The sequence below is a fragment of the Micromys minutus genome, assembly GCF_963924665.1.
Source record: "Micromys minutus genome assembly, chromosome: 8".
Lineage (NCBI taxonomy): Eukaryota > Metazoa > Chordata > Mammalia > Rodentia > Muridae > Micromys > Micromys minutus.
In genome coordinates, this window is record NC_137977.1 from 31,721,792 (window position 1) to 31,736,819 (window position 15,028).

Genomic DNA, 15,028 nt, shown 5'->3' on the forward strand with positions numbered 1-15,028 from the left:
ATGAGCAATCTTCTTATGTTCAAAAATTCTTATTAATTAGACTTACAGTGTCAGATTATTTAATTGTGAAGGCCGATTCAGATCAATTTGTAATAATGGCTCAGAACACTATGTACAGAAAGATTTAAAGTCTTTATAAAAACTCATCAGAAAATACTTCTATGGTTGATTAACAGTGTTCACCATAAAACAAGATGATTTTGAAGAAGAAAATGTTGATTACCAGTGTTTGGGAGGTTATAAATGTCGTCTTTTTAAAACAATGGAAGTTTCCAGTAGGTATGTGGCCATTTGATGATTTAATCCTAAAAACCAGAGTGTAGGCTTTTTCACAACACCCTTCCACATATGTATCTAATTCTCATCGCAATCCAGCATAGTCACTGAAATTTTCTGAACTTATATAAACTTTCTTCTATGGCATATTTTCACTTTTATTGTTAGGAACTGGAGCCTCTGGCTTCTCAAGGAACTCTGGATCCAGTCCTGATATCATTTTGTCTCTGATTGCTGTCACTGGAACCAACTTGAGATACGTGGCACATCTTGACTCCTTGGCTGCAGTCAAGATAGTTTCTGATGATACCTCACTTTCCTGAAGTTAAGAGTCTTGTGTACTGTTGTGTCGTGGTTGATCTGAAGTGGTTTCAGAATGATGATCCATTTGTGACAGCAGTGACATTTAAAGGAGACACTTCAACTGTGACATCCTCTAGGCCTGGGATAGATGACAGTTTCACATCTAAAATATTGAGAGGTTATTTTAATATGTTGAATATGAGGAGGAAGGTGTGCCAGGTTCTTTTCACAAACTGTGGAAAACTGGCTGACAAAACTGCACAGTGCACGTGACAACTGGTTTAGAGGTGTTATGGTTCTTTTCAGTTGAATATCAGGCACCTTGGTCATGCCTGACCCTATAAGAGGAAGCCCATCTTCATCCATCTCTTCAACATGTAGGGACCCTAGCGCTTTAGACACAAACCCCTCCCAGCCAGGCAGAGCCAATTCTCAGAGGTGAAATTTATGTTCAGTTGTTTCTTTAATAGATGCAATCATCATCATTATTATCATCATCATCACCATCATCATCATCATGACCATTATCATCATCATCATCTGTAGTAGCAGCAGCTAGATTTTTGCCTTTTAAAATAGCATTTACTACCTACAACAGTCCATTCTTTATACGTACCAGATAATTTGAATCCTTGATTATGATCTTTTGTCAATATGTTTATATACAAGCACTGGATACTCTGATTATTCATAAGTCTAGGTGAGGCAGAACAAAAATATGGAAAAATCATGGAGGTATAGAATGAAAACCTTGAAGAAAAATTACAACCCATCCTTTGGGAATGTGACTTGACTCTTCTACAGAGAGGGTCTAGGAACTTTAGACACCATTTATAAAATCAACATTTTTAAGTGAGGCACTCTATAATTTTTTTAAAAATTTTGAATAAAGATGACTAGGCTGTAAATATGCTATGCTTACTTAGGGCTAAAATGGTATGTAACCCTAATCATTGTCCTATGTTTTCTAACCCTCAGCAATACCCATAACAAATCCAGCTCACACCTTTGTTTAGGAAGAAATATTTTTTAGCTTTAGATGTTGTCACAAATTACAGTTTTTCGAGCAATGTTTTTTAAAAGAGAGAGTTCTTAGTAACTTTTAGAGATGTAATTTTAGTAATCAAAATCCTATATTCACCCATTGTACCCAAGTGCCATGCTTTTGGGCAAAGCCCACAACCATCTTAATTCCCCTTCCCTCCCTTGCTTCCTCCTCCTTCCCTCCTTCCCCGTCTTCCCCAGTTTCTTTCTCCCCCTTTCTCCCTTGCTCTCTCCCTCTCACTACCTCTCTCTGCCAGCACCTTTGTTTCTACATTTAAAATATTCAATGTTGCTTCCTATTGGCTCATCTTTGCTTCCTAGAAGATAAGAATTTAGGTTTGGTCTGGATGGAAGCCCCTAAAGGGAAAAGGAACTCTTCAGGCTGCTGAGGGGGAAGGAGTGGCACTCTAGTGACATGACAGATTTTTTGCCATGATTCATGGAAGCAGCAATCATGGGGCGTTATAAATTGGCCCCTGGTCCTTTTGCTTGATGGCAATTTCACAGGGAGCTGAGAGATTCTGGAGGCAGTCAACTCTGTCTTGGGTTTCTTGTAAGGAATACTTCTTTTTTCGCCCCTGTGTGTGTTACATGTGTAATTGTCAAAACCAGTAGCCTTTTCTCTGGTTTTGTTGTTGTTTGATTTTTGTTTTTGTTTTTTAATTTGCCAGTAGGAGTGTTTGAGGCAACCATGAAAAGACACAATGACAATACGATAAGATCTTAATTTTCTCAGGAAATATTGAGTGTATTCTTCAGTAAACTGCTTGGGGGCATACTTCTGCCCTGCTCCCCGTCCTCTTCCTCACCCATTTGCTGGTGTATATTTTGATTTTGTCCCATTCTTCCTTAGTCTGTCACAATGTCTTTCTTAACTCTTTCCTGTGTTTCACTGACTTTCCCAAGCTAAGTTTCTTTGCAGCAGCCCCCCAGTATGAATTTTAACTTGGCTAGAAGCTTTCGATTTGGAGAAAGCTAGTCTTGCTGTATTTGTTTGACATCACTTGTGGCAGTCTACTTTTGTCCATGTCTCTTGTACTTTGCTGAGACTGGAAAACAATTCTGGGAAGTTTGTCCTGAACCCTACTCTGGATTATCATCAGACATTTAATTTCTCCTGATTCTCTTAAGTGACAGTTCTTTACCTCCACCTCAGTACTTCTCTTTCTTGACATTGAACAATCAAACACCAGCATTTCCAGGTAAGAGAGAAGGCTTGCCTTGGGTCGCTCTTTGTCTACATAAGTACTGGAAAGTCTTCTCAGTGTCACAGATTGGATTGAGAGGCAAGTGCTCAGGGTTTCTACTTAATTCCCAGATCTTTAGAATTTTATATGTTCTGCTTTGATCAGAACATTTTAAATTAATCTCTAGGACTTTTATATCTATTAACACATGCTGAACTGAGGCATGCTATGCTAATACATTAGGGTATGTATTGCTTGTGGATTTCTCACACTGTCTGAAGGAATAAGGCTCCAAAAGGGCACCCTGATATTGTTTCCCTGAAGACTGTCAGGGTCTTGCAGTTTTGGTGCATGTGTGGCACTGTGAGAGTGGAGGTGCAAAAGAAGGAGGTGAAGACGAACCTCTGTCTCTGCACACCTGAGGTATGACATTCAGGGCTGCCAGCCTGGTGAGAAGTCGGCCTCCCTGGATTGGGTCAGGAAACAGTGTATGGTCAAGGGAAATGGTATTTTTCACTCCTTAAAAAAGTCTATTTTCATTTCATTAGCTGACTCTTAGAAAAGACTTTTCTCAGTTATCTCTATGAGCACTCAGTGGACTAAGCTATTGCCTTATTCCAGGGAATGCCTTACTAATTTCATAGGTTTGTTTTCTGCCCACAGGAATATTCTTTCCAAACCTTAGTTTTCTCCTCCCTCACAAAGAGCAGAGGAACATACCCCTAACTGGGTTCGAAGTTACTCCACTTAGCCCTTCCCTGACCCCTGGAAATTGGGTTCTCTCTTTCACAAACATATGATTAACCTAAGTACCACTCCAAGCAAAGCAGCACAGTTGCTTTCCTGAGCATGTTCATAAAATATGCAAATCCAGCATGTTCTTTGCTTCATGACTCCATCCATTATTTAGTTTCACTATAAAACGGTTGAGGGTGAAAAGGATAATTAATGTAATTAAGCATCCGTGGTTTAAAAATTCCATCATTTTAGTAAATGTTTTAATGGAATTCAGCCTGAACATTGAAGAAAAGATTTATTGCCTTCATTGTAAATGCCAAACAGAACAAAATGATTACTCTGAAAACTCAAAATATATAAACGAGCCTTGATTATTTTATAGAAGCCATGCCCTTGATAACCTACGTTTAGTCTCGATTGTAAACTATATATTTGTGTGTGTATATGTCTGTGTATGCATGTATGCATATACATATATAGTATACTGAATACATTATATATAGTTTACTGTTACACATTTTCTACATTTCTAGAAGATCATATTTATGGAACGAATGGAAGTTAGGCTGTGCTGTGTAGTTTGATACAAACTGACAGAACTTGACACAAACTGGAGTCATCTGGGAAGAGGGACCCTCAATTGAGAAATTGCCTTCATCAGATTCAAATGAGGGCATTTCTATGGGCATTTTCTTGATTAATGACTAACATGGAAGGGCCAAGCCCACAGTGGGTGGGCCCACCCTGAGCATATTGACCTAGGTTAAATAGGAGAGTAGACTGAACAGGCCTAGGGCAGCAAGCCAGTAAGAAATATTCTTCCCTGCTTCTGCTTTATGGTTCTGTCTTGAGTTCCTGACCTGACTTCCCTAGATAATCAACAGTAACCAGTGGGGTGAAATAAACCCTTTCGCCCCCGGATTGCTCTTGTATGTGATTTTATCACAGCAAAAGAAAGAAAACAAATGAGGACAGGGGCATGAAGCATTTGATTCTTGTGATTGACATCATTTCTGGAGACGCTGTGTGACCTATGAGGCCTGGGCTGACGTCTGGCTCAGAGTGACACTGATTTGATGTCTCAAGCACTGGGATAATAAACAGTCTCATCTTAAAGATTTAAATCTATACTGTGATGGGTTAGCTTGTTTGAAACATCACTGAGTGTACATCAGAACAACCTTTTATTCCTTCTTATCTACTTAGATGATAATTCAGTTAACATTTTCTGGAACAGTCATATATTTCAGACCCAGCATTCTTTTTGTCTGGTACTTCCAAGAACCATGAAGGAGGTGAATACAGACAGGCTGGATGTGTTTCTGAAGATGCCCCACCTGCTCAGAAAACTAGTTAGTAAAGTGTGCAGATGTGGTGTTGGGACAACATGAGGAACAGGTGAGGTTGCCTAAAATTGAATTATTTTGAGTCAGTTTTAGCCCCTGATTGCATGAGGGGTATATCGATACACATGTGAATCATTGTACTTGTGAAGGTCTGTTTTTCTTCTGTCTTACCATATTCTGCCTCTGCCTGAGTGTCTGGACACCTCCAGTACATGGGCAGGGAGGAGGCAGAGCAAAGGCTGGAATGGGGAGTCAAATATTTATCACTGGGCATGCCAGAGGCTGCTACATGCTAGACCTGAGGGGAAAGAGCAGGGGCTGCGATAAATGCTGTGGTTCCTGGTCTCCTCTATGGGTACTCAGGAGCTGTGGGTATACTGCCAGGAGAGGAAGCCAGGCCTGGTCTGAAGCTCACCTTTTCCCTCTGGCCATTGGCACGCTAGGCAGAGAGAAGGCTGAGCCCAGGACAAGCAGAATCTGGTCTGATTGGGAGTAAGCGGTAAGTACTAGAGGCGCTGGAGAAAAGTCTTTTTCAGTAGTCTTAGGCATGACTCTTTTAGGTGGGTATTCCCCATGGTGACCTTTAATGAAGCAGCTCTCAGAGAAGACCCTTGCTTGTTCACATTGATTTATTGGGGCTGGATGTGGGCTCATGCACTATATTCAGGGATTATATATCAGTTGTGGGAAGGGCATGAGAATACTCAGAGAAGGTCATTGGCTGAAGGCATAGTGTATTAAATGCCTCATTAGCATGGGGAAGCATTTCAGAAATATCATGTGCTAGCTGAATGGGTTCTTATTGGGAGAGAGAAAGTTGGACCTGTAATCTAAACTAGGGCTACCTGACATTCTGCAGGTAGTGGTGTGGGGTTTTTTGAACTCCCCAGACAAGGTCAGAGAGAGAGAAGCCCTGTCAATGAAGGGAGTCCTCCATATAGCTCCAGAATGCTATCCAGCCAATGGTACACTTTGACCTTAATTAGCAGAGTGGAGTGTGGTGGTATCTAGTTATTCTTGAATTATCACCATTTACCACTCATCATTTTTATTCCTAATCGTTGTTTCAAAAGCTACTAATGACTCTAGATAGTAACTATTTATTCAGGGTAGCTGAGTAGTTAGTAAGAAAAGGGCAATGTTTAATATTTAGCTCCATTGTTCTTGTTACTGTTGTAATATCTGTTTAGGATCCCTATGATTTTCTTCCATTAAACTTCAGGTCCAGAACTGAATTAATTTCATTCAGTTTTCAGTTCACTGATTAAGTTTTGTTTTGTTTTCTATTCATTTATCTGTTTATGTATATATATATATATGTTACATATAAATATGTGTATGTATGTATTTATGTATTCATAGTATCTATTTATATATCCATTCATTTATTTACCTAAAAGTAATAACTCATTCATAAATCCAGAAACTAAAATAAAAGCTAAAGTCTTAAAAGTAAAAACCTGGCCGATCGGTGGGGTCTTGCTCCCCGACCTGAGCCGAGCGCTGGGCCTTGTTCTCCGGATCGGCCGAAGGTGTTCCGGAAGGAGGCGAACCTGGACGCGGGCAGGGCAAACCTTTCCAGCGGTTGGCACCACCGAGCGACGTCTGCTGGGACTCGGTGAGGACACTAGGAGCCGGAACCTCACTCTGGTCAGGCAGGAACCGAGCTCGTTCCGGAAAAAGCCGAGCAGACCGAAGCCGGCCTTGGTGTCCCGGCGTGAGGATATAGCGGTGTCGTTGTCGCGCGGGCAGTGATGAACCGCGACGGCTAAGCGGCTGAGCGAGCAGAGGTGCTGGCTGCTCGGGTCCCATCGACACTTCCGTGAAACGTCAGCCCAGCGCTGGGGGCTTCGTCTGGAGCTGAGCTTTGCCCCCGCGAGCCTCCCGGACCTCTTTGTGTGGCCGGAGGCGGCGGCGGGAACGGCCATGGCAGCTAACATGTAGCGGGTGGGAGATTACGTCTATTTTGAGAACTCCTCCAGCAATCCTTACCTGGTTAGACGGATCGAGGAGCTCAATAAGACTGCAAATGGAAATGTGGAAGCAAAGGTCGTTTGCCTTTTCCGACGAAGGGATATTTCTAGTATTCTCAACAGCTTGGCTGACAGTAATTCTGGGGAGTTTGAGGAGGAATCAAAGCAGCCAGGGGTCTCGGAGCAGCAGAGACATCAACTGAAGTACTGGGAGCTTTTCCTTTCTCGACAGTTTTAATCATTACCAGCCACCCACATAAGGGGGAAGTGCAGTGTGACTCTCTTGAATGAAACAGATATCTTAAACCAGTATCTAGAAAAGGAGGACTGCTTTTTTTACTCACTGGTGTTTGATCCTGTACAGAAGTCACTTCTGGCAGATCAAGGGGAGATCAGAGTTGGTTGCAAATTCCAAGCTGAGATCCCAGATCGTTTGGCAGAGGGAGAATCAGATAATCGAAACCAACAGAAGATGGAGATGAAAGTCTGGGACCCAGATAACCCTCTCACAGACCGGCAGATTGATCAGTTTCTCGTGGTGGCCCGAGCTGTGGGAACCTTTGCAAGAGCCCTAGACTGCAGCAGGTCAATTTGGCAGCCAAGCTTGCACGTGAGTGCAGCTGCTGCATCCCGAGATATTACCCTGTTCCATGCCATGGATACGTTGCAAAGGAATGACTATGACTTGGCCAAGGCCATGTCAACCCTGGTACCACAGGGAGGTCCTGTGCTCTGTCGGGATGAGATGGAGGAATAGTCTGCTTCTGAAGCCATGCTATTTGAAGAGGCTCTGGAGAAGTACGGGAAGGATTTCAATGATATACGCCAGGACTTTCTGCCCTGGAAGTCACTTGCGAGCATAGTGCAATTTTATTACATGTGGAAAACCACAGATCGGTATATTCAGCAGAAAAGATTGAAAGCTGCTGAAGCAGACAGCAAACTGAAACAGGTCTGCATCCCCACTTATACTAAGCCAAACCCTAACCAGATAATTTCTGTGGGTTCAAAACCTGGCATGAATGGGGCTGGATTCCAGAAAGGCCTGACTTGTGAGAGCTGCCACACCACACAGTCTGCCCAGTGGTATGCCTGGGGCCCACCTAACATGCAGTGCCGACTTTGTGCTTCCTGTTGGATTTATTGGAAGAAATATGGGGGACTGAAGACTCCTACCCAGCTTGAAGGGGCTGCTCGGGGCACCACAGAGCCACACTCACGAGGCCATTTATGCAGACCTGAAGCCCAAAGTCTCTCTCCCTATACAACTAGTGCTAACCGGGCCAAGTTGCTGGCTAAGAACAGGCAAACATTCTTGCTCCAGACCACAAAGTTGACTCGTCTTGCCAGACGGATGTGCAGAGACCTCTTACAGCCAAGGAGGGCTGCCCGAAGACCCTATGCACATATCAATGCCAACGCCATCAAAGCCGAGTGCTCTATCCGACTTCCTAAGGCTGCCAAGACACCACTGAAAAGTCACCCTCTGGTGCGTCTGCCCTTGGCAACTATTGTCAAAGATCTGGTGGCCCAAGCACCTCTGAAACCAAAAACACAACACCTCGGGGCACCAAGACACCAATCAACAGAAACCAGCTGACCCAGAATCGAGACTTGGGGGGCATCATGGTGAAACGTTCCCATGAGACTATGGCAGGGGCAGGGGTCCCCTTCTCTGCTAATGGAAGGCCTCTGGCTTCAGGGATTCGTTCAAGCTCACAGCCAGCAGCCAAGCGTCAGAAACCAAACCCTGCTGATGCTCCCAATCCAGTGGTGTTTGTGGCCACAAAGGATACCAGGGCTTTAAGGAAAGCTCTAACTCACCTGGAAATGCGCCGAGCTGCCCGAAGGCCCAACTTACCCCTGAAGGTGAAGACAACGCTGCTGACAGTGCGGCCCCCAGTTCCTCTGCCGGCATCTTCACATCCTGCCAGCACCAATGAGCCCATTGTCCTGGAGGATTGAGCATTTTAGGGGAAGGGAGGTGGGATTAGAGGTAAAGGGGTGGGTGCCCAGGGCATACAAATCTTCATTCCTTTTGGTATCAAAGGGAGTAAGGAGTGAGGGAGGGTTGCAGCTGGTATGTGTCCTTGCAGGGGTTGGACACCCTGTGGTGTTACTGCCAGTAACTCTCCTTTTTGAGCTTCTCCATGCCTGTGATGGAGAATAGCCTCAAGGAACTTGCCTGTGTGTACCTACCCTATTTGGGGCCTGGACCCACAGTTGATTTGGACAGTTGGGGGGAGGGTTTTTTAATTTTTTAAAAAATTTACCTTCCTTTGTGAAAGGGATGGAGGAGGGGAAGAGTAAACATATCAGGTGTCAGTCCCTGGCAGGGGAAGGGGGACTACACTGCCATGTCTCTTTTCTTCATTTTCTAAGGGATTACTCTTACTGTCCAGTGTCCGGACTTTCCTAATTGGAGTTTGAGGGCCCTAAGCTGGCATCAGCCCCAGCCCATACTCACTCTTCCCTCCTTTTCTCCCTCTGCCTTTTATATGCCAATTCTCAGAAATAAAGATCCTTTGTCTGTTTTTTAACCTCAGATTCTGTAATTGGTTCTTACAGTGATGAATAAAAAGCTGTTTTCTTCAGCTTCAAAAAAAAAAAAAAAGTAAAAACCTGAAAGGTGAGGAGGAAGGATTGAAGGAGCCACATGGGTCATAACAAGAAAACCTAGATCAACTAACCTGAACCCATAGGGGCTCACAGAGTCTGAACTGCCAATCAGATAGAATGTATGGGGTGGACCTCGGCCCTCTACACATATGTAACAGTTGTGCAGCTGGGTTTTCAGGTGGGACTCCTAAAGCAGGAGCAGAGGTGTCTCTGACTACATTGCCTGCCCCCTTCCCTAATTGAGTTCTTTGTTTAGCCTCAATAGAAGCTCAGTCTCACTGAAACTTGAAAAGGTAAGGGTGGTTAAAGCCTGTGAGAGGCCTCTGCTTTTCTGAGAAAAGGAGGAGTGGGTGGGGAGAAAAAGAGGAAGGGGAAGCTGGGATCAAAATATACTATAAATAAATAACTCAATTATTAAAAAACAGTAAAGACCAACATTTACCCATATACCCTTAATCACCCCTGCCTCCTTTAAGTTAGACTCAATATCATTCTGAAATACAAGACTATCATTAACCTGTTTAATTTATCTGTATATTTTGTACATATCCATGTATATTACATGTACATTAACATAAATGTGCACATGCTTGTTCAAATTTATGAAGAATTTTATTTGCTACACAAAATATTTTAGAAGTTATTTTTCATAAGAACACTTTGCTTGTTCATCATATATATATATAATATGTATAAATATACTACATCTTAGTCATCAAATCTCCCATGGAAAAGCACCATTTCAAGAACGTATTTTGTATACTGTTGAACAGTGTTGCTAGGAGTATCTTTGTCTATGTAGGCAAGGGTTTCTCTTGGAGACCCACACACTGGAGTGGGTTATATTAAGTCTGTCACTATTTAGCACACTCTCTTATTCCAATACATCTGATGGGAGGTAAGATAAAGAAGAGGTTGTTTTCTGTGCACATGTCCTGGATCATGCATTGTACATGTTTAGATTTGTGAATACAACTTGCCATCAACTATAACCTATAAAGCCCAAATCTAGTAGTTGGTCTGACAATGCTTTACACTGATGCGATCTTTGGATTCACTTCCTTCAAGAGAAGCAAAGACTTCAGTATTGTAGCTCTGAGGTATCACCCTATAGTTCCCAAACATGTATCATTAGAGGAAGAGATGGGTGGAGTATACATTTTAATCTTCAGCCAATTAAGCCTAAGCGAGCTCTTAGCCCATTTATCAAATTGAGTCACATGGTCTCAAGTGCAAGAGAGACGGGTATGCAAGAACCATATTGAATATTTTCACATGATAAGTCTCTCTGACATATATACCAAGTGTAAGAAATATTTTTTTAAATGCAAGAAGGCAAAATGATCCCAGCTAAATAACATAATTTTACTGCCTTCATGAAAATGACCACTTTCCAAAAACCTTCCCAGTATGTTGTGTGTTGGCTTTCTGGAAAACAGGTAATATTTTTATAAGAACTACTACTAATTCCCTTCTTTTAGGAAAGAAAGATAAGACATTAAACATGTGTCATTGGTCTTTATTGTATTATAATTCAAGACTGAAATATAATTGTCCATGTACGTCCATCGGGAGTAGATGTAGTTGTCTGTGTTGGTTTAGAATGTAAAATCCTCTAACCTAAGAGCTTATCAGAAGAGTCCGCTTCATAGTTCATGGCTGAGAATGCAGAGGCCTTTGCTTGGGAAGCATCTGCCCGTTTCCCTGTGCTGAGCTGACGAAGGAGGACACATCGTACACACACGAGCCCTGTTCCTAATGATCATGGGTGAGACTTCATTTATTTTTGAGCTGGATGATAATGTCCTTGTCATCTAGTGACTGCTCTCCGTCTCAGCTCCTGGTGGCACAGCACGCTCAATATGCTTCATTTTCTGAAACAACAGCAGATTTGATTTTTATGCTGATGATCATAGGGCAATGTTGGGAGACTGCATAAGAAATGATTGAAATGTTTTAGGAAGAGGCCACTGCTGAGCTGGTTGGCTCTTAGGGGGGTGATTTTGGTGATTTTGATGGAGGGAAACACATGCCTGGATGGAGAACAAATGGGGAAGATGTTTTTCAGCTACCAAAGCACAGACTAGAGTCTAAACCCAGTGATGTGGGACATGAGTTACATTAGCAACCACATTAAAAAGCTATCAACAGAAGCTGGGGTATAGTTTTGTGGTAAAGTGTAGGTTCAGTTCCTAGAGATACCCCTTCCAAAGGGGAAAAAACCCCAGCACCACCACCACTACCAACAACAACAACAACAACAAAACTCTGAACAAAAGAGTGAGGAGGAGTAAGTCCAGAAAAATGGCTGCTTTTTGGAAATTTGGGATACTATGTTGAAGGGCTAACCCCTGTGTGAGTTGTTTTGAAAATACTACTGTGCAAAGGAAACGTTGATTTTGCTTCTTGGTGCCATTTTTATGAAGCCTAATTGAGTCACAACTAATTATGGAATCTAAAACCGAGCGGTGTGGCTTACTCTCTCCACACTCTATGTTTCCTGTAGAAGGTACCACAATAAAAGTTCTCCTTTGTCCAGTCATTTGCCTTCTTTACCCTGCTGCTTCTGATAGTGATTCACTGCACATGCTGAGAAAGGTTCTCTGTAGTGTTAGCCAATTGAGTAACTCTCAGATGGTTTTCTTATGGATCTTTGAACTTTCCTCTCTTTTGTGCTTCCGGTGTTTTCTAAGGAGACCTTGGGAGATCTTTATTTAATGCGGTAAATGTTAAGCTTTGAACTATCAGCTTTAAACAGCAGACAGTAATAAGTATAAGAGATATTAGGAAGGTAATTAGAACCCAAATCTGTCAAAATATTTGACTGGGTGAGATGAATACATAGATAAATTCGAGTTCATGCTGGTGGTGTGGATAAAAATATGTCTCCCATTGGTCACATAGAGAGTGGCAATATTAGTAGGTAAGCCCTTGTTAGAATTACTTCACTGTGGAGCAAGGCTTTGAGGTTTCAAACAGACAAGCCAGCCTGAATATATTCCCCCACCTCACCTCACCTCACCTCACCTCTCCCTCCCTCCCTCCCTCCTTCCCTCCCTCCCTCCCTTTCTCCCTTCTTCTCTCTCTCTCTCTCTCTCTCTCTCTCTCTCTCTCTCTCTCTCTCTCTCTCTCTGCCTGCTGACACAGATGTAGAACTCTCCTCTACAGCACCATATCTGCCTGCATGCCACCATGCTTCCCATAAACAATGGACTAATCTCTGAACTTTAAGCCAGCCTGTGGTGGTATTATGCTTGGTATAGGAAGTGGTACTACTAGTGAGTGTGGCTTTGTTGGAGGAAGTGTGTCACTGTGGGTGGTGGACATTGAGTTCTTTATGCTCAAGCTCTACCTAGTGAAGAAAAGAGCTTCCTCCTAGCTGCCTGCAAAAAAGACTCTCTTTCTGGCTGTCTTCAGATGGAGATGTAGAACTCTCAGCTCCTCCAGCAACAGGTCTGCCAGGCTTCCCACCATGATGATAATGGACTAAGCCTCTGAAACTATAAGCCAGTCCCAATAAAATGTTTGCCATTGTAAGAGTTGCATTGGTTCAGGTGTCTATTCATAGCAATAGAAATGCTAACTACAATATGTGAATTATTTAAATAATCCATGGGATAGAGAAAATAATCAAAATGTTTGCAATCTACTAATGAAAACATTACTACTTCAATACCAAAACATCATGGAACTAATACTCTCTAAGAACCATATTTTTATTTCTAAATATTCATGGAAATTCTGAAAATAAAATGTGGTCATTATATACATATACATACATATATATATATGTATATGTATATATATATATATATATATATATATATATATATATATGAATGAATTGGATAATCTAAAATAGACATGCATTATTATAAAGGACAATAACCCATGAGTAAGCAATCTTAGAAAAGCAAACATGGTTCAAGTAAACCATTCAAAATGTATTTTATAAAAATGTATATATTGCAATTATTTAATTGTAAAATGAGAAGCACTGACAAAATTCAAAAATAAATCCTTAGAAAATAATAAGGTAGAAATTGCTTAAATGTGATAAGATTGGTTATGTAAATGTTTATAATATTATAATATGTAATATATAATAAAATAATATAAAAATAAATATTTTAGCTCTCAAAAGAGAAAAGTACTCTCAAAAAACACTAAGTCGTAATACTAATATAAAAATATCTGATTATGACAACTATTTTCCAGTAGCATTTTGGAGAATTTCTAGCTAGTGTAACTATACAAAAATAATGTGGACACCCTCAGAATTACCCTCAGAAGAGGTACAGGTAATCAATGCCTGCTGAGAAAGCGAGAATGGGTGTCCTTCAGTGTCCCAGATGCATTATCTGACCTCCAGATGTCAGCCTTAGACTCATGTACATACAAGCAATACTAAGTGTGCCCATTAGGTTGTGTATGTGTACATAACAGCATGTATATGCACACACATATACATTCACACACAAAATTTAAGAAGAGGTCATAAATTTGAGAAAGAACAAGGCAGACACAGTCACAGTTGGAGGAGAAAGAGGAAATACTATAAATATAGTCCTCAAGTATAAAATTCTCAGAAAATATGAAAATTAATAACTAAATATTTGAAAAGAAAAAAGTTATTTACTGATAACATAATTGTAACTGTAACCTCATAGGCTTAACTAAGAGTTGATATACTGAATAATATAATTGCTCAAATGAATGAAAAAACCATACAAATTAATAGCTATTGTAATTTCTAGGAAATCCTAAAAAAAAAACATTTTAGCCATTGAGTTCAAACTCGTTCTTATCTCATAACTTCTTCTAAATAAATACTAGAATCAATTTTGGAATATTTGGATTGCTTCAATGCACTCAAAGTCTTGTGAAAGCACAGAAGTGTTTTGATATATTTTTTCATGCACTTTAGTTGTTACATATTATTTGGGAATGAAAAGGCATGCATTCCTGCTTATATTTAGCCTGCTCCAAAGAGAAACAACCCATAAAACAAACATGTAAATTATGGGAAAAATATGCAGCATTAAAAACATAATTGCCTTCAAAAAATGGAAGCATCAAGGTAGGATTTGTTGTCACAAAAACATCAATCATTCCGAAGTATTGCATAATTTAATATAATTCTACTCAGCACTTCAATGGATTTCTTTTGGGATAAGTAAAATTATTTTAAATGATTCATATAATAGGCTGACTGTTCAATGACAGCCAAAGTTTCTTGAATATAAAAAGAAAGACATATTAAGTATGTCTTAATAAAAATATAAATATATGCTAAGTTATTATATCAAGATTTACAAGAATACAAACAAGAAGACTACCAAACTCTATTATATTCTAAAATTTTTGAACATATATATGTGAAAAAGAAAAGCAACTTCTGAATAAAGGTCAGGAAAGAGGGTTAGTGCTGGTGTTATTGTTATTTTAAAAGACTGTTACAGTTTCCCCATCACCCAGCTAGCTCACAAATGATGAGACTGGCCTATTTATGTATCAAGCTTTAAGAACACAACAACTGAGC

The 15,028-nt window shown here is 40.8% G+C and overlaps 1 protein-coding gene and 1 pseudogene across 2 annotated transcripts; one reads left to right on the forward strand and one right to left on the reverse strand.

The window, feature by feature from the left end:
• Positions 1–415: 415 nt before the first annotated feature.
• Positions 416–945, reverse strand: LOC308423375 (WASH complex subunit 3-like; annotated as a pseudogene). Its single transcript has one exon. The product of its transcript is annotated as a WASH complex subunit 3-like (transcript).
• Positions 946–6,717: 5,772 nt separating this feature from the next.
• Positions 6,718–8,832, forward strand: LOC308423666 (metastasis-associated protein MTA2-like; the record flags this gene model as incomplete). Its single annotated transcript, XM_080920478.1, is given in 3 exon segments — positions 6,718–7,621; positions 7,625–8,419; positions 8,422–8,832. Coding segments are annotated over 3 exon segments (1,488 nt in total). The 5' UTR covers positions 6,718–7,339.
• Positions 8,833–15,028: the final 6,196 nt, after the last annotated feature.